This window comes from Lissotriton vulgaris, chromosome 3_1 (assembly GCF_964263255.1).
Source record: "Lissotriton vulgaris chromosome 3_1, aLisVul1.2, whole genome shotgun sequence".
NCBI lineage: Eukaryota > Metazoa > Chordata > Amphibia > Caudata > Salamandridae > Lissotriton > Lissotriton vulgaris.
The window spans coordinates 6,798,076-6,823,216 of NC_141689.1; the positions used below are offsets into that span (position 1 = coordinate 6,798,076).

The 25,141-nt window shown below is 49.0% G+C and overlaps 1 protein-coding gene across 2 annotated transcripts in view; it reads right to left on the reverse strand.

Moving 5' to 3' along the window:
* Positions 1-25,141, reverse strand: part of LOC147725805 (uncharacterized) — a 279,608-nt gene that overhangs the window by 151,163 nt on the left and 103,304 nt on the right. For both annotated transcript variants that reach the window (XM_086959982.1, XM_086959983.1), the window contains exon 4: positions 16,240-17,898. In XM_086959982.1, the coding sequence (XP_086816108.1) occupies positions 16,240-17,898 (1,659 nt within the window). The remainder of the gene's footprint in view (positions 1-16,239; positions 17,899-25,141) is intronic.

Consider the following 25,141-nt stretch of genomic DNA (forward strand, 5'->3'; position numbering starts at 1 on the left):
CACGCGCAAAGGCGTCCAGTTCCTGGACGCAAGCAGGGAGCGACCTCCTGGGGTCGTCTAGGGTCAGCAGGACATCGTCCGCGTAGAGGCTGACCATGTGGACATATTGGCCCAACTTGACCCCAATAGCGTCCGGGTTGTCGCGGATCCTCTGAGCAAACGGCTCCATGTAGAGGGCAAACAGAAGCGGCGATAGGGGGCAACCCTGTCTCGTGCCGTGTTCGATAGCAAAACTACCGGAGCTACACCCATTGACTCGCACCGACGCCGAAGGACGTTTGTAACAGTTGAAGACCATGGTGCGGAACTTCTCACCGATACCCAGTTTCCTGAGAACCAGCTCGAGGTACGGCCAATGAACTCTGTCGAAGGCCTTCTCCGCATCAACTGATAGCAGCATCCTCTCCCCCGGGATCCGCGAGGCCTTCTCTAGTACATGAGTCACCCTCTTGGTGTTGTCAACCGTCTGTCTACCGGGTACGAAGCCGGCCTGGTCCGCTTCCACCAGTCCCGGTAGGTGTAGACCAAGCCTGGACGCTAGAATCCCCGTATATAACTTGAGGTCGACATTTAAGAGTGAGATGGGCCTGTACGAGCCACACAAGGCTCGGTCCTTCCCGGGTTTCGGGATGACCGATACCGTTGCGTTCAGGAGGTCCGGTGGGATGGCGCCAGGCTCGGAGAATGAATTAAACAGTCGAGCCAGGATTGGGGCGACAGTGGTGCAAAAGGTCTTATAAAATAAGGATGTGTAGCCATCCGGGCCCGGGGCCTTACCATGCTTCAGTCGCGCTATAGCGGAGATGACTTCCTCAACATGGATGTCCCTCTCCAGATGGTTCGCCTGGGCGGGATCCAGCACCGGGAGGGCCACTGACTCCAGATAGTCCTCGGCGTCTCGCGGCGAGGAGGGCTCCCCAGCATACAGCGCTTCGTAGAAGCTGCGAAAAGCTTCCGCCACCTCTGCGTCACCAGAAACAACAACCCCATCCGTGCCCACCAGTTCCTTCACGACGCTACGCTGCTGTGAGACCCGGAGCGCTAGGAGTTTACCACACCTGTCCCCCCTCCCCCCCCCCCGAGTAGAAGGCATGCTTCAGGCGTAAAGCGGCTTACTCCGCCCTATCAAGATCCAGTGCCGACAGGAGCTTCCTCGCCGCTTTCAATTGCTTCCAAACTCTCGGAGCCCCTGTGCGGCGATGGACCTGCTCAAGCTCCCGGACCTGCGCGGTCAGTTTGTCCCTCTTACGTTGCCGTTCCTTATTTTCGGCTGAGGAGATGGAAATAAATTCCCCCCGGAGGACCGCCTTCAAAGCCGCCCACTGCGTTGCTTGGGACGTGTCGGAGTTGCCATTATGAAGCAGATAATCCTGTATGACCTCCCCTATGCGCTTCACAACAGACTTTTTATGTAAAAGGGTATCGCGAAGACGCCACGTCCCCCGAGAGGGAGAGGCCACCGGCCACTTGAAAACGCCGGAAACTGGCGCATGGTCGGACAGAGACAGGACCCCAATGTCCGCCGCAGTGGCGGCAGTGCACATTGGCCCACTCACCAGCAGGTAATCCAGCCGCGAGTAGGTGCGGTGCGCATGGGAAAAGTAAGAGTAGTCCCTATCAGTGTGGTGTATAGAGCGCCAGAGGTCGTGCAGATCCCTCTCCACAATCCGATCCTTCACCGCGCGGGAAAGTTCCTCCGTCTGCGGGGAGCGTTGCGCCGACCTGTCCATAGCAGAGTCGAAAACAATGTTAAGATCTCCCCCCAGGATAACATGGCGGTCGGGAGAGGCAGTGACGTCTATCAACACTGAGTCCAAGAAACGATCCTGGTGATCATTCGGGCTATAAACTGAGCCAACCGTAAAAGCTATCCCCCCTAGGCGCATGCGATATGCAAGGAGCCTCCCCTTCTGTTCAGCATGCTTGTACAGAACCTCCCCTCTAAAGGAGCTCGCTAAAAGAATGGCTACTCCCGCAGTCTTGTTCGCCGCCGAGAAGAACTGAGTGGGGAACTTGGCAGAGCGCAGCCTATGGCAATCCCGGGACAACAAATGAGTCTCCTGCAGGAGGCATATATCAGCCTGTGTCCCCTCCAGCAATGAGAGGATCGCCCTTCTCTTCACAGGGTTATTCAGACCCTTGACATTAAGGGTCACTACCTTTAAGGACGGCATTCCACCCGGGGATCAGAAACGCTATGTAGCAAGCAAGGGATCAGCGGGCGGGGCGCATGGGGCAGGCGCGCGGGAAAGGCCAGGACAGGCCAAGCGTGGGCATGGACAACATCGGACGGGACCTCCCCAACAGCAAAACAACCTGTACACCCTCCCAAAACACACCCATGGCAACTAGCCAAATACAAACTTAAACACCCCATTGTCTCAGTCAAGCCCCAGAACGGGCAAGTCCGTAGAAAACAGCAAAGTGGACGTTCAGCCACTCACCTCCATCCGCTCCCCCCCGACCCCCAGCCCCAAACCCAGCATCGTGAAAGCTAAGTGCATCTCCCCTCGGAGTGAATTTAGGCCGTCAAGGCCACGCCGTTGGAGTCGGCTAAGTCCCTGGCCGCCGCCCTCAAAGCATCAGCCATGTCCGCCCTGATAGTAGGGGAATCAGGACGCCCTGCACTCGCTGGCGACTGTCTCCTCGTTGACCTCCGTCGGCTCCGTCTCTCTGGGCGCCTCCACGACGGTGTAGCTCCGTCCTCCTCTGTAGCCGTGAGCCCCAGGACCCCACAGATGTCTTGTAGGGAGCGCAGCTGGTGCAGCACCCCGTTCCACCTAAAGATCAGACGGAAAGGGTGTCCCCAGGAGTAAGGCGTCTCGTGTTCGCGCAGAAAGTCAGTGGCAATCCTGAAGGACCTGCGCTTCTGCAGCGTGATGGCGGACAGGTCTTGGTAGAGCGCTACAGGCCGCTCCCTGAAAGTTAGAGGCTGCTTCTTTCGGGCCTCCGCCATGATGCGTTCTTTCAGCGGGAAGTCGGGCAAGAATGCCAGAATGTCCGGTGGGGGCGCCGATGACTGGCGCTGACGACCAACCCTATGCGCTCTGTCAATGCGGACAGGGAAGTCTGCACCTTCCCCCAGGATCTCTCGGAACAGGTCCTGCAGATAGGCCACCAAGTCGGCCCCCTCGTCCGCGGATGGGACACCACGCACCCGGATGTTGTTCCGCCGGGACCTGTTCTCAAGGTCTTCAGAGTGGGCCTGGAGCTCAACACATTGCTCCCGGAGGCGGAGAACGTCCTGTTGAAGATGGACTATCTCTTCGTCCTGGCGCTGGGCCGCCGTCTCTACTGTTTCAACTCGCTCGCCGAGGCCCTCCACCTCCCTGCGCACTTCACGGACCTCACTGGCCACTTCCCTCTTCAGCGTTTGAAAGTCTTCCTTGAGGGAGCTGAACAGTTCCTCCATAAAGGACCTCGTGACCGGCGGCTCGCCCCCAGTCGCATCCGCCGAGGCCCGGGAGGACCCCGGCGACGGCTGTGCTCTGTCCCGCAGCTGCTGGGCCCTGCCAAGCATATCCGGCAGGGTACGGTCCCCCTTCCTCGAGCCGCCCCTCCCAGTCATCGTAGTCGCTGGAGTGGACGAGCGGGCTCAGGTCCGGCCGCCTCAGGGTTGCCCGGTCGCCGGCGAGCGCCAGATGGGGGGACCGCTCCGCAAGCAGGGGTGCTGCGTCACCAGCGACAAAATGGCGAACCAGTCCGGGCACTGCCAGCCGCGGCGTCCAGCCAGGGCGGCGATCGGGAGCCAAAGCAGGGGTCGCCCTCCAGCACGTCCCACAGGAAGGTAGTATAGTAGCGGGGGCGACTGAAAGCACCCGCCAGTCAAGGCACCGATGGAGGCTACCAACACCAGTCTCTCGGGGATAAGATGGCGGCAGGGCGGGGCCGGGTAGAGCGGCCTGGGCTGGCGACACCGCCGGTGCCCCCCCGGAACACAGCAATCAGAGAAGTTCCGCAGCCAATGTCACACAGTTTCACAGAAGGGCCTGAGTGGGCCGATCCCAGCGTTGAGGCCCCCGGACGCCGTTCACGGGGCCGGGGCCTGCACAGCGCAGTGTGTCGCCGTCGCTAGTTGGGGGGCCAAAGCGCAAATCTCAAATCCAAAGTCTTCCGTGCCGCCAAGACCCCGCCCGTAGGGCTCCGCAATCCTCCGGGTCTCATCCTCTCCGGGTCGTCAGCTTTCAGCACCAGGCCCAGCCGAGTCGTCTGGACAGCACTGCAGTTCGCTCCGCCTCCCAGGCTCTCCTCCGTTCCACGATCTTTGACCAAACTTTTGAGGTGCTTCCTCCGAGGCGATTAGGGCCGAAGTGACATCAATGTGCGCACCAAATACTCCGCCACCCTCCTCTCACTCGCTGAGCATCAGCGGGGGGAGAGAAGCGCAAGAAAGGGGCTCGAGCTGAGCCGGGCCGGAGGAGCTACGGGAGGAAGCGTCCGCTCACCCCGCCATCTTGGCCACGCCCCTTTGTCATTACTTTAAATGTCAAAGTCGAGTTAACCGTTTTAACCCGGCCTTTCAGTCTGCAGTGGCATGTTTTTCCTTGTGGTACCCATGGGGGCACAACTAGCGCTGCCATCCAAGAGAGAGATTTCAGCCTACAAGCCCTGGGAACCCCTGGTAGCATATAGTAGGGACTTTCAAGTAAGTCAGGTTATGCCAATTGGGGACAAACCAAATAAACATACACTTTTTTAAAGGTCAGAGCACATGCCCCGAGGCAGGACATTACAAATCTACTCTGCGCCAGGCAGGACGTAATAAACATGTCGCAGGACCAATGTTCCCTCTAATTTTTTCCTCTGTGTGCGGCAGTGTAAGGTCTATGTGCGCTGCAACCAAGTCCGGGTGTGTGGGCTTAGTCTAGGGTAGTGGCGGGAGGCTGCCTGCTGGTTGCTTCCTGTTCCTCCACCCGGATTAAGAACACGCGGCCAGGAGCGGACTCGGAAGCAGCGCGGAACCTGCGGTAAAGGTTCCTACCTTTTAATTGTATTCCCAACCTACGCTCCCGCGAGCCTGCCGGCCGCGGGTGCATGTGTTCCCCTTTCTACCTAGGACACACCGCAAGCAGTGAACCTGCTCCCACTCCAACTCTTGAGGCAACTGCCATACCAGTTCCCAGTCTCCCTCTAAGCCACTCTCCTCGGGTAAACCAAAGATGAATAAGAGAGACACTCATCATGACAAATGCAAGGTGTCCAAGAGTGGCTTGTCACCATCCCATTACTTCTGCTTCAGACAGAAGTCAGTCATTCAGCATTCAAAGGACCTGACTCTGCTTCCATCCTCCATCTCTGAACCCATGCCGAAACTGGCTGCAGCATGCCCAAGTGTGCCGGGTCAGGGTTTATTGCTGATAGAAGCCTTACTGGAGGCCATGCTGCAGCTCTGTAGGACAATGCCAGCTCACTGTAGACAGCGTTCAAGTCCATCTCAGCCACAGAGACCCCCAGTCGGGCTTTTGTTCATGGGGCCTGTCCTAATGCCGACTGACTCAGTTGGACTTCCATCCGGTCCTCATCTGTGCTGGCCTATAGCTTCACTACTGTGGTGGAGGCCCTATTGATTCCGACTGCTCTGGCGCCTGCTCTGACCTCAGTGGTGCCTACTCCAGAGTGAAGCCGACACCTGTCTCCGATCTGGAACCAACTCAGCCCGGACCAGGTCTGTGTCTTTTTGTGGGTTTGACAAGGTACAACCAACTTTGGAGGAGCTCAAGTCTCTTCCCCAATGCCAGTGCTATTGTAGAATCGACTTCTGATGCTGTTCGAGGGCTTCAAGATGCTCCACATAATGAGGACAACAGGGTGGACGGTTTACTCACCCATCATTAAACAGATTTCAGCCCCTTCTTAGACCTACAGAATGCTATTGGTGTAGATGCCTTCCAATAGACCGATGTGATCTCCTTACCAGACCCTTCCCAAACTGAGGAGAGTAGTTCATTAACAATTAGTCTATTTTAGAGACATATTCAAATTTCCCAAAAGAATTCTTGCAGCATGGGCCTACTGATTTACAGCTTTTGTTCCTTTCAACAAAGCTTTGAAAGGAAAGCTCTTAGCAACCGGTTCTAAACCATGTTCAACTCCCTCTGTAAGCCAATCCGGGCTAGTGGACATAAATATGCCCCAGAATACCCATTCTTCCTCACCGAACTCGAGGGTGCTTGGTGATTTAGGCATCTATCAGCAAGGCAAATGCCAGCACAATCCATAATGCACCTCCGGACCGAGTCAAAGCACGAGTCAAAGTCACCCGATTTCCTTGGCTGCCCCTCCCTCGTGTCTTCATTTCTCATAGTCTCCCTTCCTTCCCAGTAGTATATGGCCTCCTGTGATCCAAATTCAACCCTCTAGTGCCTATAGCGCCTCCTTGCCCTGCATGAAATACACAGTGCTGGCCTGGAAGAATTGTTACTGCAGTCAGCATCACCATCCTGCCTCCTTCCACACCAGGTCATGTATTTCGTGCTGTGGTCTAGATACTGATGAGTTACATGGTGCCAGAGGCAGCTCTGATTTTAAATTAAAATCTGCACTTTTTTTGCACCTGACATCCCTCTTCTCAGCTTTCTATTGCCTCAAGGCACAGCGATTTGTTGTTGATTCTACAACTAGGTCACAATATTTTTGTGACAGGCGCATCGTGGGCCTGCCACAAAAATACCCCCAAAAATTGCTTTTTTGGGCTGCATATTTTATATTTTTGAGGCTGCAAAATCTGACAAACTGAGTCACAATATCACGGGGGTTACCTACCCATCTTTTTATCTCTCATCTTTCCTTACTGTGACCTCTCTAGTTATGACATTTTCTATTTTTCCAGCCGCTTAGTTTTTCCCCCACTATTGGTCTTTTCACTTCCTCTATTTCCTTCACTGTGGGTCGGCACACTACTCGCACCCTACACCACAGTTTTGGTAGCTCCCAGCATCATTATTTATGTGCACCAGACAGAAGAGGCTCATGAATAATGAATTACATTTTAGTGGGACTGGGTTCAGTAGGCCCGGTGGCAGCCGTGCATGAGATACTCTAGTTGGATAGCTCACTAGTCACTACGTCCATACCTTTAATAGCGCATTTTTTATTTGATTGCTGTACATTAAACTCTAGACAGCATTTAATTTTGTTTTTTCAAACCACAAATTGTCAGTACGATGCTCGAAGGATGTTACGTCATTGTATCGGGTTGTGTTAATGTATTCACTGTTTTGCTGATGCGGTGTTACTTGTGGAGAAACGTTATTTTGTGTATTGGTAAGTTGACTTGGAATGTGGTGTTTTGTGTCGGTTGTGGTGAGATACGTCATCAGCAAGCACGTCAGGAAGGATGGCTCAGTGAGATGAACGTTTGCTGATAATCAGCGCACGATTACCGTAAAGGTTCTCATAACACAGGTTACAATTCCTGGATAGCAGAAAAGATGGAGCCAGTTATCTATTAAAATTCAAGGTTCGTAGGACTTTTGGTCGCGGGACTGGGGCATTCAGTTTCAGGAATTCGCTGCCTAAGAAGACGAAACAGAGCCGTCTTTGACAACATTTATTGATTTTAGGTAAGGCACCCGTTGACTGAATGTTGTTCTTGAATAATGGAGGGGCGTTTTGTGCAGAGGTTCTGAACAAATACGGAAATATTTGAAAAACTCCTCTGTTTATTGGCAGTCAGTAGAGATCTCAAAAAAACGGCCGAAAATAGAGGCATGATGAGGAAAACTAATGAGCAGTGCAGTACAACTATAATGTTACGCCAGCAAGTTTCAGCTGTCACCAGCAGATACTGTTTTCATGTTAATGGTAGCCCCCTTCAAGAGCTGCAATTAACACGAAAACTTTACAAAAAGGCACACAATCACCCCGCAATAAGAGATGAAATGCAGTAAGTCTGCAAACACAGCGTGTGCTTTTTGGTGATTCTAAAAGCACACGCTGTGTTTTGTGCTGCATTTCTTTTGTTTTCTAGAGTTTGGCTGCGGGCAGATTATATGCTTTTGTTTAAAGCATTCATGTTAATTGCAGCTCGTGATTGGCTCTGCAATTAACACAAATACTTAACAAGCACACAATGAGCCCCACAGCCGCACTCTAAATGCCTCTTCATCTGCACATTGGAAATGTCCGTTTTTCACACTGCAGTGGCGACTGCGCCAATGCTTCCTGGGGATGTGTGTGCGCGCCACACACACACACACACACAGCAGTGCGCGCTCGGGAGCACTGAGGTGCGCAGGCGCACAGGCGCGCACGTTCAAGGGAACACTGTGCAGGACAGATCCATCTATTTCAGAATATAAATAGACCCTGTCTTTGCGAACAGACATCTGTATTCAAGCTTTGATATCCAGCATCGCACGTAAGGAAGGAAATTCAATAAGAGGACCTTATGAAGAGCTCTGTCCTCCAAGCAGTTCCATCCATGTTCTGTGTGACATAGCTATTGTGTACCCCTCTACGTCTGCATGTGTTATATTAATCTGTGGATCACATCTGACCACTCGGATATTCATTGCTCTGCATAGTCCAATTAAGTTACATCAGTGGTGTTCCTGATGAAGGCGATTTTGTCGCCGAAACGCGCGTGGATATGAATCCGCCAAGAATTAGCCATGTTTCATACCTATAAATGGTTTACATATTGTGTTGATGGATATTGTGAAAGTATTACATATGCACTAAAACGGTTTTGTAATTTGATCATGTATGGATTTTATCATACTTAGACAAAGTAATATGATGTCTTAGCTTACACATAGCATAGGACTCGATTATTGGAGGCATCATTAATTTGTCTTGATTTTATGATCTAAATTTTTGATAACAAAAAGTATGAATGTTCTTGGTTTTTCCTTGCTCCATTCAACTTATTATATTGCAAAGTAGATCAAACAGCTGCCTTAGGTCGTTACACACACTACAAAGAAATATTATACAGATATATACATTACGAAATCCATAAAACTTTCACAGAATCAAATAGAAAAATCATTCTAATAGGAGACATTTCCTAATTTACATTAGCCACAATCAGGATACAGAAGAAAGAACAATTCATAAATCTCAGTAGGAATCAAGGAAATAAATTACAATAGATCTCATAGATGCAGCAAGCAATACAGCATGAGGCCGGGTAGGAAAAGAGCACAGCAGAGTACAGAAAGCAGTAGGCTGCTCCATAAACAAAGCGGCATCAGTTATTGCTAAGCGGTTTCTTCTTATAAGCCACATTCGTCCCAAAAATGTGGCAACCGAACAAGCATACAATGGGAGAGGATCTGAGGATTCCAAGAGCAATACGGAAGCTGCGTGTGCCCAACTGCTTGCAAAGAGGCTCGATCCATTCCTATCACGGTCCAGCATGGGCCGGACAAACAAAGCATGGCCTATGGTGTCACCAACATTATTGCAGGCAGGACACAAAACAAAATCATTAGTCACCCATTAAGGCGAAAGTTTATAGTGGCAGTGCACCAATCCTTAATTGAAAATAGAATTTCCTATCCATCAGAACAGTTATGTGCCAGGACACTAGTGCATTTACAGTCAATAAACTCCCCTCTCGATGTGGCTCTGGCAGCTTTAATGGCATCACTCTGCAATAGCCAGCACCAATATTACTTTTTCAGAAACTCGTTTGACCGAATGGAATCTCGAGACGGAGTCTCCCCAAACTCATTCATACCCACTAAGGTCACCATCTTTTTAATGTGTGAGAAACAGTAGATTTGAATAAATATATCAGCATTCATGAGATCCTGCAGAGCAGCAGCATAATGGTCCAGTTTGGGAGTACCGCCGCTCCTTCTCCAGAATAATAAAGGATGCAGTCTGGTCTTATTGTCGATCGCCTTCCGACCCATGTCAAGCAACAATGGATATAGCAGAGTCCTCGGTGGGCAGATTCCTTAAAAACGCATTCTACGATCTTGATAACCTGATACAGTTGGAAACCCCCATAGTTCAGAACCATTTAAGGCGGAATCCAGATCGGGGGGCTCCACTACAGAAGGCACTCCCTCTGTCTGGAATTCCCTCAGAATAGAAGCTTGAAAAGTATTCAGACCAGTCTAAAAGGAGATCCATTACCAACCCAAGTGACCAGAGACCAAAATTTGGTGGCGTCATTTCTGTAACGGGTTTCTTAAAATCTTAACACCTCAAATCATCCAATGCCCTTCTTAATTTGGCCAGGGCCAACTTACAAACCTTTCTCAAGAAGGAAATTCGATCAACGCCATTCGTTTTTATGGACAAAGCCAGAAGACTTCTCACTTGTCTGCATTCCTTGTTAAATCAGGTGTTTTGTGTATGGGACACCAGCATAGAGAAATATGATAAGATGTGTGTAAAGAAATTATTATGTAGGTCATGATTATACTTAAATCCGTTTCCGAGTTGGGACAGCTACTCAACTTAGCTAAAGTTGTTTGGAAAGGATGGCTAATGGCATATAGAATGTCTGGGCGAACAACTAAGTAGTGCTACTTACGCCCGTGCATAGCATTAGTAGGCGCTATAACCCTAGCGAGGGAGATGGTTGGGGGTCGTTAAAGTGCCTACCACAAAAAGCTGTCATGCTAACTCACAAAGGATTATGATCACTCTCCGTTCTTTCCCTAACGACCATATCATATATATATTTGGCCAAAGTCTCAAGTCGACAAATGTATAGTCGATGCTGCTCATATGAAATGGTTTATTAAACGTGAAAACACCCTTCTGGTCCGATTTTATCCATTCATTCGTAGCCCTGGTTATAGTTCTAAGAGCATTTAACTGTAAAGCTGCTGGAGTCCACCACTTTATAGGAGGTAAATCGAGTTGTGGGATCACCCATATCGTATCCTCCCCCTGAGATAGGTTAAAGTTTTCTCTATCCAGGGGCTCAAAAGGTGGAATAAAATCCTCTGCAAGAATAAGTTGGGATTGACGCTGACTCCTGTCAAAATACTCTTCTAGGCATTGAACAGTTTGAAACGCCAAGCCTCCCTTAACCCGGCTAGAGTAGATGTTGTAGATTTTAATACTAGAAGACTTATCAATCGCTAGCTGAATGGCTAAGATGTCCCGGCAATCAAGGTCAAGTTTATGTATTTTACAATCTAGAGTTGCTCTAAATCAAACATTAGCTCTCCGATGATTCCCCAGTCCAGCTTGATTTTGCTGGAATATGGAAATGTAAGTAACCTGGTTTAAAGATTGGATCAATACACCAGGTTTCTTGGAACAGACAAATATCATGTAATTCAATAAAATAGTTCCAATTTGGTAAGACGACTTTTGGCTTCTGGTCACCATGTTTCACGAGACAAGCGTCACCAAATAATTTTTAGGTGTTGATGTGAAAGTATTAGGAAGGCTTGTGTAAGCCAGCGAATCATGGTCTGGTGTACATAAACCAGAAAAACAACTTTTAAGGGAGGGTCAAAGGGAGTGTGTTTATAGACCATCCAAGTTCAAACCCCTACTGAGACTATAAAGAACAATAAAAAACTTGAAGGTCTGAAATAAAGCTAAGTCCTCTAGGTTCTCAATGAAAAAACTACAAACTGACAATGTGCTGAACCAGCCCCCAAGTGGTCGAAAGACACTAAGTATTTGATGAAAGTCCTATCAGCCCACCCTCATGGCGGAGCCTCGTCATTTAGGACATCTAGAACCAGACTGGTGTATCCGTGCCCAGATGTATCGGCTGGATATCACACTGTTATGGTTCAAAGGATGAAAGTGTCCACGCCACTGGCGGTGCTGATACAGTGCAGTGCAGTGAAAGTTGAGTGAGTGATGTTAAAATGACGGTCAAGGCAAAAGAAAAATCCTTTTATTATTATTCACCTGGACGTCACATTAATAAGGGTGAAAAACAGTGTGACAAAATCACTGTCTACTTTGCTAGGTGGTTAATAAGGCCAACATGTTTCTGCCATAAGGTGAAAGTACACCGGCATTCTTCAGGGCCACGAATATATAAGTGCTACTGCAAAGATACACTCTATTTATAGTGCATAAAAAGTGAAATGTAAGACTCTAATAAGTCTATCAGCAGTGAATGTGGTCAATTAGACCATCCTACCATATCCTCTTGAACTGTGTAATAATAGAGGATGCAGTCCCCAACTATGTGTGGGGATAAAGCCTCACCTCGCCCGGCAACGGCTCGGAGAATGAGGCCCCGCTCTCTCCGTCGGTACCTCTCGGCGTAGTCCTGAGCCGAAGGGGCTAAAACAGAGCCACAGGGACACGGAGGCACAGCATGATGTTGGTTGCTTGTTGGAACGAGCTCACCCAGAGTAGGCTCCCTAGGGTGGACTTGTTAAAGCTGGAGGCTTAGGATGTCGTCTGGAAGGCTACTACGAAGTATGGGCATAAATGATGAAGGGATTGGAAGATTGGTGTTAGTAAAGGGTAGTAGGGGCGGCCGTCCACCTACTGCACATAAAAGAGTACACAGAACACTCGGGGACTACTGTCAACCCACTGGTATTGAAACCGAATATTTGTATTGTGGTAAGGAGATGTTCTAATGTCAAAAGCCACCACTACCAACCAGATTCCCAACTCTGACGAGTAGTTCAACACTAGATTTGAATTTTTTGTTGAATGTCTTCTAGCACCGAGAATGTCATCGCAAATGACTTAACGACACTCCCATACCTGGCGAATCCATTTAATGTTTTTTTTTCTGACATTACGCCCCCTAAATATCGTGAATATATTGGGATTTTGGGAAGAGTGACCAAAAATAGAGCTTGCACGTCGAAAGGGCCTGTCGCAACCAGAGCTTACAGGCAGACGGCTAACACTTTGCAGGAGCCCATTACAAAGACTACCTCGAGATTCTTCACCGGTGCAATTACTGAGTTGTTTAGAATGTTGGAAGGGGCCTAGATGTCTCATAGGCCTTGAATCTTCTTAGAAATCAAGCCTCTTGGGGCCCCCCAGGGTAGTCTATCATAACTCAAAAGGGCAATTTCTGGTAGTCCTAAAGAAGAACATCTTAAAGTGGGCTCAGTTACTTGCGCAGCAGGCCAGGATTCCCGTGAGGATAGAATTTGCTGTTATTTTGCTGTTAGTAATAGCCGTGATTACTACTACTAGTGGATTCAGCTTTCTAGATAGGTGTAAGATCAATAGTATTGAATCCCGAACGTCGTCTCTTAGCTCCTTTATTTGCAATGTAAGGTGAACCAAGTCGCCAGTGCGGAGGGGTGGGGGGTCGGGGGGGGCAGAGTAGGCGGCAGATTTGAATCACCTTTGGGCCCACTAGATGTTTCGAGATTTACTTGCCCCCGCCAATTCTGCTAGGGGCAAGAAACGATTGCTACAAAGAAGCTTGTATACAGAGGGAGGTTGGTTTGGCGTCTCTCGTACAGGCTGGGTCAACAGACACTGGATCAAGGGGGGGCGGATTTAGAAGTGCATTTTCTGGTTGTGTTCCCTTTAAACTAACTCAGCAGAGTTTGTGCTTGTTTTGTAGGAATAGCCTTTAATTCACCTTGAGGAGTAGGATACACTCCTACAACGGATTCCACCTATTCTATTAAGCAGTCGATTTCTTTAAGCATGCAATCATTAGGTATAGTTGAACCCTTGCAAAATGTTGCAGTACCCTGCACTAAATCAGAGGGCGTACGTTTACCCATTTTAGATATGCAAATAAAAAGGGGGGGCACGAGACCACAGGCCTACTTATAGAAAGAGGCAACCACAAATAAAGAGCACAATCAATAATAAAATATCAGAAGATACAATAACTAAAAATCCCTAATACAACCCACAGAGGCTAAATAAAGGTCAGTCCTGCACAGAGTGTACAGCTATTATGGGTCAAAGGGGGCAAAAAAAAAAAAAAGACAAACAATAGTCAAGAGTCTTGTTACACAGGGAGACACAGTAAAGTAGATTAAATGCCCAAACAAAAAGTAAAGCCAAGTAGTGATGAGACATGTAGGTACCAGCGGCCCAAATGCATCAGCAGCTCCTGCCCACAGTGTGGCTCCTCCAAAAAGGTACAATTCGCCCAGGGCAGTGGGGTTGCAGCACTCAATGCAATGTCATTTGAGCAAGGGGTGATGGGACATGTAGTCCCCAGTGGTCAACGGCTCCCGGCCAGCAGTGTGGCTCCTCCAAACAAGTACAATGCCCCCAGAGCAGAAGGGCTGCACTGCTCAACGTGATGTCATTTGAGCAAGGGGTGATGGGACATGTAGTCCCCAGCGGCCAAAAAGCGTCAGCGGCTCACGGCCGGCAGCGTGGCTCCTCCAAAAATGTTAAAATGCCATGAAGGGTTCTTGAGTGTGAAGGTTTGGAAGGACATACAATCTCTTTGCACTGCTCTACATTGCATCTGCCTTAGGGTTGCCCTACTGCAGGACAGCCGGCGTCAAACCTCAGCTCTAATAGAACACTTAAGGGCATTATAATACACATACGCAGCGAGGGCTTGATTCACAAAGGGCCTTTGCACTCGTGTCGAAGGACCCACAGTTGTGGGGGAACCTCTGCACTCATGGCGGAATCTCCTCAATGAGAATTCTCAATGCTGAGATTCTGCTACGAGTGCGGAGACTCCCCCACGGGTGGTGGCCGCCCCCGAGTGTGGAGGCCCAGCCACAAGTGTGGGGCCTCCTCCACGAGTGCAGAGACTCCCCCACAAGTGCAGAGACTCTCCCACGTGTGCAGGGATTCCTCCCAAGAGTGCAGAGACTTCCCCCAAGAGTGCAGAGACTTCCCCCAAGAGTGCAGAGACTCGCCCCACAAGAGCAGAGACTCGCCCCACGAGAGCAGTGACTCGCCCCACGAGAGCAGAGACTCCCCCCACGAGTGCAGAGACTCCCCCCACGAGTGCAGACTCCCCCCACGAGTGCAGAGACTCCCCCCACGAGTGCAGAGACTCCCCCCACGAGTGCAGAAACTCCCCCACGAGTGCAGAAATACCCCACAAGTGCAAAGACACCCCCACAAGTGCAAAGACACCCCAACGAGAGACTCCCCCATGAGTGCAGATATTCCCCCACGAGTGCAGAGACTCCCCCACGAGTACAGAGACTCCCCCACGAGTACAGAGACTCCCCCACGAGTACAGAGACTCCCCCACGAGTGCTGAAATTCCCCCACGAGTGCAGAGACTCCCCCACGAGTGCAGAGACTCCCCCACGAGTGCAGAGTCCCCCACGAGTGCAGAGGCTCCCCCAAGAGTGCAGAGACTCCCCCATGAGTGCAGAGACTCCCCCCACGAGTGCAGAGACTCCCCCCACGAGTGCAGAGACTTCCCCCACGAGTGCAGAGACTCCCTCCACGATTGCAGAGACTCCACCCACGAGTGCAGAAACTCCCCGAGTGCAGAAACTCCTTCCCGAGTGCAGAAACTCCTTCCCGAGTGCAGAAACTCCTTCACGAGTTCAGAAACTCCTTCACGAGTGCAGAAACTCCTTCACAAGTGCAGAAATACCCCACAAGTGCAAAGACACCCCCACAAGTGCAAAGACAACCCCACAAGTGCAAAGACACCCCAACGAGAGACTCCCCATGAGTGCAGAGATAACCCAACGAATGCAGAAACTCCCCCACGAGTGCAGAAACTCCCCCACGAGTGCAGAAACTCCCCCACGAGTGCAGAAACTCCCCCACGAGTGCAGAAACTCCCCCACGAGTGCAGAAACTCCCCCACGAGTGCAGAGACTCCCCCACGAGTGCAGAGACTCCCCCCACGAGTGCAGAGACTCCCCCCACGAGTGCAGAAACTCCCCCACGAGTGCAGAAATACCCCACAAGTGCAAAGACACCCCCACAAGTGCAAAGACACCCCAACGAGAGACCCCCCCACGAGTGCAGAGACTCCCCCCACGAGTGCAGAGACTCCCCCCACGAGTGCAGAGACTCCCCCACGAGTGCAGAGACTCCCTCACGAGTGCAGAGACTCCCCCACGAGTCCAGAGACTCCCCCACGAGTCCAGAGACTCCCCCACGAGTCCAGAGACTCCCCCACGAGTGCAGAGACTCCCCCACGAGTGCAGAGACTCCCCCACGAGTGCAGAGACTCCCCCACGAGTGCAGAGACTCCCCCACGAGTGCAGAGACTCCCCCACGAGTTGTAGACTCTCCCACGAGGAGACCCCCACCACGAGTGCAGAGGCACTTTGTGAATCACGCCCTTAGTTCTGAATTAATTAAATGTGGAAGCTTTTGACCCGTTGCTGACCGTAGATTGCTGCATCTATAGCGGTAAGCACTCACCTTGGTTTGACTTTGCGGGCTTATGCGATGGAGAGGACGCTATGTTTTTGCAGTGTCGTTGCTTCTTGAATGGTGGGGGGCTAGCATGAAAATGATGTGCACTTTCCTGGAAAGAAAGGGCAGCAGTCTGGCTGTGGTCGGAAGTGTTTGTGACATTCAAGGAGGATGGTTTGCTCATATCTGCTGGCTCCTTGACAGCTAGTGAGCTAGTCTTGGCAATGTCTGGTGGTTTCAGGACAGGTACAGAGGCATTCCTGCCACGGTCTAGTGGTTTGTGAACATGTGCGTAGGCTGCCAAGGCAAGCCGAGATTCCTTTTTGAGAGAAGTTGAGGAAGTCTTGACCACGTTTACAGGTTTCTTGAGAGATTGGGCGGCAATACTACCAACCACTGCTGGTTTCTCGAGAGGTGCAGCAACAACTTTCCCAAGGTCTGCTGGTATTTCCAGAGGTGTGGAAGCGTTCTTCAGAACATCCAGTGACCTTTCGGAATGCGGTGAAGAATCCTTAGACCAGCTGCGAGATGAGGGGGGGACCTTTCTGTCTCTTTCCTTCTTCTGGCGAGGTGGTGATGGGACTTTAGCTTTATGTGGCATCTTTTGCGGGGGAGACGCCACCATGTTTACCCCCCTCGAAAGTTTGAGAGATTGGGAGTTTGTTTTGGCCAGGTATGATCGGTTCTCTGGAGTCAGGGGGGGTGTCTTGCCACTGTTAGGTCTGTAATATGAAGATGGGGTTGCAGTGATCCGGTTTGCTTTGTTTAATGAAGTAGCTTTGGCATGGTCTGGAGGTTTCTGCTCGGATGGAGAGGCAGCCTTGGCCTGCTGAGCTGGTTTCAGGGCAGGTGAGGATAGGACTTTGGGCCGGGCTTCTTTTTTACACACAGATTGATCAACAGACTTGTTCACGCTCTGCAGTTTCTTAACTGATTGGGAGGAAACCTGGTCCCCTGTTTGTCCTTTCTTTTTCTTGGCAGGAGGACAGGCATCTTGGTTCTCTACTTGGTTTTTCTGGACTCCTATGGAGGCACCCTTGTTCACTGCAGGTTTCTTCTTGACATGTGAAAAGCCAGCTATATCCCCCGTTTGCAGTTCCTTAACGAATGCCGAAGCAGCCTGGTCCTCTGATAGTCTTTTATTTGTCTTGGCAAGAGGAGACCCATCCAGGTTTTCTACTTGCTTTTTCTGGAAAAAAGTGGAGGCCGCCTTGTCCACCGTATGAGTTGTAGAGTCTGCCTGGTCCACAGAATGTGTTTTCTTTTCCTTTGCAGTTGTAGAGTCTGCCTGGTCCACTGCATATTTTTTCTTTTTCTTTGCAGTTGTGGAGGCAGCCTGGACCGCTATATGCGTTTTCTTTACAGTTGTAGAGTCTGCCTCGTCCGCTGCATGTGTTTTCTTTGCAGTTGTAGAGTCTGTCTCGTCCGCTGCATGTGTTTTCTTTTCCTTTGCAGTTGTAGAGGCAGCCTGGTTCTCTGCTTGTTTTCTCTTTAACTGTGGGCAGGAAGTCTGGCCATTTGCTTGTTTTTTTGTAATGGGGGAGGAAGCAACTTTGTCTTCTGCGTGTTTTTTCTCAAAGAGTGGGGTGGGAGCCTTGTTCACAGCCTGTTTCTTGGTTGGTGAGAAGAGGTTCTTGTCTTGCTTCGATTCTAGCACTGATGAATCTACAGAATAAAATGTGTAGTTGTTAAAAATGGTCGACCAGTTAAACCAATCACAACATGCTCTGACATAATCACACTGGGTGCACTGTCCTGAAGAGCCGACTACGGCTGCCTCCACATTACAGGTATTAATTCCCTCACGGCACAAATCAGTCTTAATTGCTTCGTGAGGGGACATGTTCTTCACTTGTCAGATGTTTACTGACGGACAGGGAGCGCAGCATTGCAGAGAGCGCAGCATTACGGGAACAAGGGGCACATTTACCTCTGGGTTCATTCTATTACTTCCTAACATATATTTTAGTACAGAATGTGTAAGGAAGTAGCTCCAGTTCAAAGAACTGTGTGAAGGGTGAGGAAAACCTGCTTGAACTGGGAGTGCAGCATTACAGCAGCATTACATGGAGCGCAGCATTACATGGAGCGCAGCATTACAGTACGTGTAAGGAAGCAGCTCCAATCCAAAGACGTGGGTGAAAGGTGAAGAGAACCTGCTTGAGCTGGGAGTGCAGCATTACACGAAGCGCAGCATTACACGGAGCGCAGCATCACATGGAGCGCAGCATCACACGGAGCGCAGCATCACACGGAGCGCAGCATCACACGGAGCGCAGCATCACTCGGAGCGCAGCATCACTCGGAGCGCAGCATCACTCGGAGCGCAGCATCACTCGGAGCGCAGCATCACTCGGAGCGCAGCATCACTCGGAGCGCAGCATCACACAGAGCGCAGCATCACACAGAGCGCAGCATCACACAGAGCGCAGCATCACACAGAGCGCAGCATCACACAAACCGCAGCATCACACAGAGGGCAGCATCACACAGAGCGCAGCATCACACAGAGCGCAGCATCACTCAGAGCGCAGCATCACACAGAGCGCAGTATCACACAGAGCGCAACATCACACAGAGCGCAGCATCACACGGAGCGCAGCATTACACGGAGCGCAGCATCACACAGAGCGCAGCATCACACAGAGCGCAGCATCACACAGAGCGCAGCATCACACAGAGCGCAGCATCACACAGAGCGCAGCATCACACAGAGCGCTGAGGTTCCGTGACGGTTCCGTGACGACTTGAACCCGTGTTTTCAAGTTTGTCGGAAATATATAATATTGGTATCAGTGAACCGCAAATGATCCATTTAGTATATCCTGGTGTTTTCGCTACGCTACAAGCAAGAGCACTCCTTTTATAAACACATTTCTGATCTACCCATGGCATCCATCTTAGATCATGGCCGCCATTTTGTGATTCTTGCCCTCACATACGCAATAACCTGTGATCACTTCATTTCGATTAAGGACACGTAACCTTAGCCGGAGATTCACCTCTTTCATAACACGTGCACCTTAAACCAGATCACGCTGTAGCTGCATGACTCGACAAAGGCTGCCTCCTCTGCCCGAGGCCAGCCCTGCCAAACTGGTCTTCGTGTCCATTGTACCTGATCATGATTAGGCGGCCGAAGCCGGTAGCCTTGCCCATTTACAACCCACAAACATCCCTTATCCCACTTTTCTATCTTCCACACCTGGCTCTGTTTCTTTCTTTCTGAATCTTTATTAGGGGGAGGTAACGAACTTTACGATGAGGCGGTCCGGGTCCTGAATGCAATATTGACAGGGAATTGTGACAAACTAGTGGGAACCCCTCTCTTCGCAATGTTTGGCCTCAGATATTATCGACGGTTCCTGTGTAACGCCAAATATTTATTGTTTTAGACACAAAGGTTTTGGGAATGTATTACATGTAAAGAATTTGCCCCTAGCATAAAAAACAGTATATAAGGAGCAGCCCTCTTTGTACAAATCGAACAGGCTCCTGATTACTGCCCGTGTGTAGTATCTGTGACTTCTGTGTCCCTGCAGTAATAAACCTTTGGTCTTTGACGCCACCATCGAGAAGCCCGTGTTTCTGTTCATTTGTGCACCAAGGCAGGTTGGAACTCCGGGGTCTTTGGGTGTTGTTCCCTGACACCTCTGGACGGAACCAAAAAGTCCAGAACTCCAATTGGCGCCCAACGTGGGGCGACGTCATTCGGTACCGGTCCAAAAGCCTGAAGAGTTCGAGAAGCTTCGTGTGAAGATTCCTGAGGGAGGCGCCCCACTTCATCGATCCCGGCATATCGCAAAAGTGGCCCGAAGTTCTCTTCCACGAGGGTTTCCCGTTCAGGACGGCTGCAGTGGGCCGTTGCCTTGACCGTCGCCCTGTCTTGGACCCGAGGTGCAGTCCTTAGTACGGCGAAACGTGACGGGTTTCTCCTTGGTGACGTCTTCAGTGACTCAGTTAAGTATTTAGTGATAGCTAGCTGGTTACTTTGTGAGGATTGTTAAAAATCCTTGATCGGTTCTTGGTTTGGTTTGGTTTTGTCAGATTATCACTGGTTGTTCTAGTTACGATAATCTATTTGGTTTAGTTTGGGTATCGATACATCAGTTCGTTTTGGTAGGCCTAAGTTCTTGGTTCGAGTGCACATATTTGTTCCGTGTTTGTTTGTTTTGTGTTCCGGACTGAAAATGGTAAGTCGGAAAATGTTGTCTTGTTTTAGTTGCAACAGTGACTCACGATTGGAGGACTCTTGTCTGGTTCCTCCGATTGGGACTCCCCTATATGATTTATATTGTAAACATGGTGTGGGTCCTATATCTTATAATGAGGTGTGGGTCCGTTATTGTAAGAAGGATGGTGTCCTTAGTTGGCCACTGCATGGTAGTTTTGAACCAGAGATTCTCGACAACTTAGAAGCGAAATTGTTTAGGAAGAAAGCCCGGCCGGCAATGTTTGATTCTTTCCGTTACTGGCGAAAAGAATCCAAACAGAGAGAAATGAAAAGGTTGAAGAAAGAACAGAAAGAACAAGAAGAGTTAACTCTAGAGCAAGCGGCTAAACAGTTGCAGGCTAACGAGTGTGAGAAGGCCATAGATGTAGCTATTCGAGAGCATAACTTAGCGATTGACAAGTGCTATCCTGCCTTGCCATCGAAAATGGCTAAGATACTGGAGGATTCTGAAAACGATCCTCTGCTATCTTATCTGTTAAGGTCACCTCCACCGTATGCACAAGGTGCTACGGCTCCGCCTGTCCCGAATGGTCAATTGCCGGTTGCTGGACAACCTGGTGTTCCTGCTCCTGTCCCTCAGAATCAAGCTCCCGTACCTCCTGTGATAAATGTGAATGTTCCTACAGCTCCTTCTCTACCTGCACTGCCAGCTTCCATACCTACTTCTGTACCTACTGCTCCAGAAACTATTTTTCTCGATACTCCTCCTGTTCCGTTATCTATTCCTACCTCTACTGCGTTCTCTACGTCTGCGAGTGTGCTAACTCCACTTTCTGTTCGTCAAAGAATCACTGATTCTGTTACTAATATGCTGTCTCCTATATATAAAACTTTGATTAAGACTCCTACTCCTGATTCAGTTCAGAGACGTAGTCAGCTACCAAGTACTGAGGAACGAGGAATTTTAGATTCCACGGCTCTCAGATGGATTTCGAAGAGTAGAAGATATAGTACGAGAGATGTGTTAGACACATTTATGCAGTGGAACGAACCAACGCAACGGTACGTCTTTGATGAGATGTGCTCGTTGTTACGTGAAGAAATAGAAGAAGATGATGTCGAATCAGATTTGGAAGATTTAATTAGGGTTCAAAAAGAGTTCGCTGCTGGAATGATAGTGGGTGAGAATATAAAGGAAGCGATGGAACTTATTTTAAGTTTTAGGAATGATCCATCTCTTCGTTCACCGAGAGACTTAGAAAAAGGTAAAATGAAGCCAAGTCGCCAATATCCTATGAGGGAGGTTCCTCCAATTTGGCGCGAAGCAATACAACGTGATGATAATGCAGGTATTGCAGCTGCTCCAGCACAGTTCCAACGAGTATGGATACACATTCCATGGAAGCGAGCTGAAGTGTTAGCGGTGAAACAAGCCTTGCCAGATCCACGTAAGAATCCAGCCGGATATTACAAGGAATTAACACAGACAGTTGAGGCTTGTATAATGAACCTAGCCGACATCGATATGTTGTTTGGTAACGTAGTTCCGCAACCAGTGTGGGCTAAAATCCGTAGAGAGGATCATCAAGCTGCCTTAGGTGGTGATTGGGCAGCTATCACTGCAGCAGATGGTCAACAAATAGGTGGTGCGAAACCCGAACCTCTGATTGCTAATCTGCCAGGTAGAATAATTGATCTAATGAAGACTCTGATGCCAGCATTACGTGTAAATTGGGACAAGTTGTCAGCATGCAGGCAGAAGAAAGACGAAAGTGTCTCCGACTTCTTCACGAGGTTCGAAGAGACTTTTGTAGATCATAGTGGTCAGGACATGAGTACAGAAGGAGGGCAAAGATTGTTTGTAGATAAATTCGTGCATAATTTGTTACCTGAATTATGCAATAAATTAAAGGATTCAGAAAGTGCGTGGGCTGTATCTACGACAGCTCAAATACTTGCGACTGCACAGTACTACGAAAATAGAGATAAAGAGGAAAAGGAGAAATCAGAAAAGAAAACGAAAGATTTAAAAACTAAAGTTCTTTTGCAGCAGGCGTATCCGCCTCGCACGAATCAGAGTAATACGCAGCAAGGTTCATACCAAAGGACAGATTATGGTTCATCAAGACCTCAATATCAGTGGAATCAGTGTGCGTACTGCAAGAAAGAGGGTCACTATAAAAATGAATGTCCGATCTTAGCGCAAAATAATGCAGCAGCAGCTCAGAGAGGTCGTGGTGGTTTTGTGCAGAATTCTAGAGGACGAGGACGAGGTGCTATGCCTCCACAAACGAATGATCGTCCCTCCAATCACTTTGATCAGCGAAATGGACAATCTGCTCAGCAAAATAGATCTCAACAGTATCTTGTTGAGGACTATAATGAAGTAGACGAGGGTTTTCAGCAAAATGGGTACTAGGACAGCCATGGACAGAGAGAGGGAGTAGTATCAGTTCCAGTGGATCAGAGTGGGCCTTATGTCGCAGTAGCAACATCAGGTGTGGTCGAACCGTTTCTGTTGGATACTGGTGCCGCAAAAAGTTCTATCATTCATGCGAAACTCCCTGGCGCACCTTTGTCTGGCTCAACAAATGTTTCCGTAGGTTTTTCAGGCGCCCCTGTTTACAACCCGATATCTGGTCCTTTGTCTATTTCTGTTGGACCGTGCCAATTGAAAGCACCCTTGATTTTGACGACAGGTTGTAATGAAAATCTGCTTGGTTTAGATTTGTTAAAACGACTATATGCGACATTGTACTGTTCTCCGGAAGGAGTACAGCTTACGTTGGGTAAAAATATCATCTCTCCGATGTACTTGTCAATGGATGCACTCCCGCCGGAGCTACATTCACTCCCTGATTCTCTTTGGGGGACTGGTCCTAATGATGTAGGTCTCCTAGAAATTCCACCGTATGTGGTAACTTTAAAAACAAATGTGAAATTTCCAAGAATTCCCCAATATAAAATATCGAGTGAAGGTGAGCGTGCACTTTTATTGATTGTGCAAGACTTGATTAAGAAAGGTGTGGTTGAAGAAACTAGAGGAAATGTCTGTAACAGTCCTGTCTTACCGATTCTGAAACGAACTGATCCCACAAAACCTCCAGTTTATAGGTTTGTCATAGACCTTAGAGAAGTTAATAAGATTGTAGTCCCGCAGTTTCCTGTAGTGCCAGACATTACTGCCTTGTTAACATTGATTCCTGCCACAGCTACATGGTTCTCAGTTATTGACCTAAAGAATGCCTTTTTCAGCATTCCGATAGCCGAAGAAAGTAGGGATATTTTCGGCTTCTGTCTAGGAGGTCGCAGTTTCAGATTTAAACGCGCTCCACAAGGCTATTGTGAAAGTCCATCCATTTATAGTCAAGCATTAAAAAGCCAGTTAGATTCTTTTGTCCTTCCTCCAGGTTCTGCCCTAGTACAGTACGTAGACGATCTTCTAGTGGCTGCCGATGACAAGGAAACTTGCAAAGCAGCCACAGTCTCCCTATTGCATCATTTGTCTAATTTGAATCACAAGGTGTCTCCTTCCAAAATGCAATACTGCTGCCAAGAAGTGACCTACCAAGGTCATCTCTTGTCAAAGGAGGGAAGGAAGTTGACCCCAGAAAGAATAAAAGCCATTACGCAGATGAGTGTTCCACGCACACAGAGAGAAGTACGTGCCTATTCCAAATTTTTCTCTTTTAGCAAAACCATTGGTAGCTTTGACTGGGAAAAATGTTCCGAGTCCGGTGCCATGGTCTGATGAATGTCAAGAGAGTTTTACTGAATTACGAAAAGCATTGTGTTCAGCTCCTGTATTGGGTACACCTGATTACAGTAAGCCATTCACGCTCTACGTTCACGAAAGAGAAGGTTGCGCGTTGAGTGTTCTGACACAGAAGTTCGGTGATAAACAACGCCCTTGTGCGTATTTTTCATCAACATTAGATCCGGTAGCTAGAGCATTACCTAGTTGTTTGAGAGCTACAGCGGCAGCTGCAGCTTCCATTCGACAATCTGCTGGTTTGGTGATGAATAACATGCTAGTGGTCATGGTTCCTCATGCAGTGGATACACTCATGAACCGAACGAAGACTCAACACCTTACTAGTGCGAGATTATCTGGTTACGAGCTGACATTACTAGCGAGTCATATTCAGATCAAAAGATGTAATGTATTGAATCCAGCAACATTATTGCCGACTGATCAAGAGTCGAGTGATTCCGAGCCACATGATTGCCATTTCAAAACGGAGGAAGAGACAAAAGGACGCATCGATTTGAAAGATACTCCCCTATCAGATCCGGATGGTACGCTGTATGTGGACGGGTCATGTTTTAAATTGGAAAATGGTGATGTGACTGCTGCTTACGCAGTAACGACTTTGAAGACGATTGTGGAGACTGCAAGAGTAAGTCAGAATTCTGCCCAAGCTGCAGAATTAATAGCTCTAACGAGAGCGTGTGTTTTAGCTGAGGGAAAGAGAGTGAATGTGTTTACAGATAGTCAGTACGCATTTGGCGTGGCCCATAGTTTTGGCCGGTTGTGGAGAGAAAGAGGTTTCATTACGTCCCATGGGACTAAGATCCAGCATGGTCAGCTAGTTAACGACTTGTTGGAATCTCTAACCTTGCCGACTGAAGTTGCGATTGTGAAGTGCAGTGCTCATAAAGCAATCACGGATGATGTTGGTCGTGGGAATGCTTTTGCTGACGAAATCGCTAAACAGACAGCTAGAGACACGA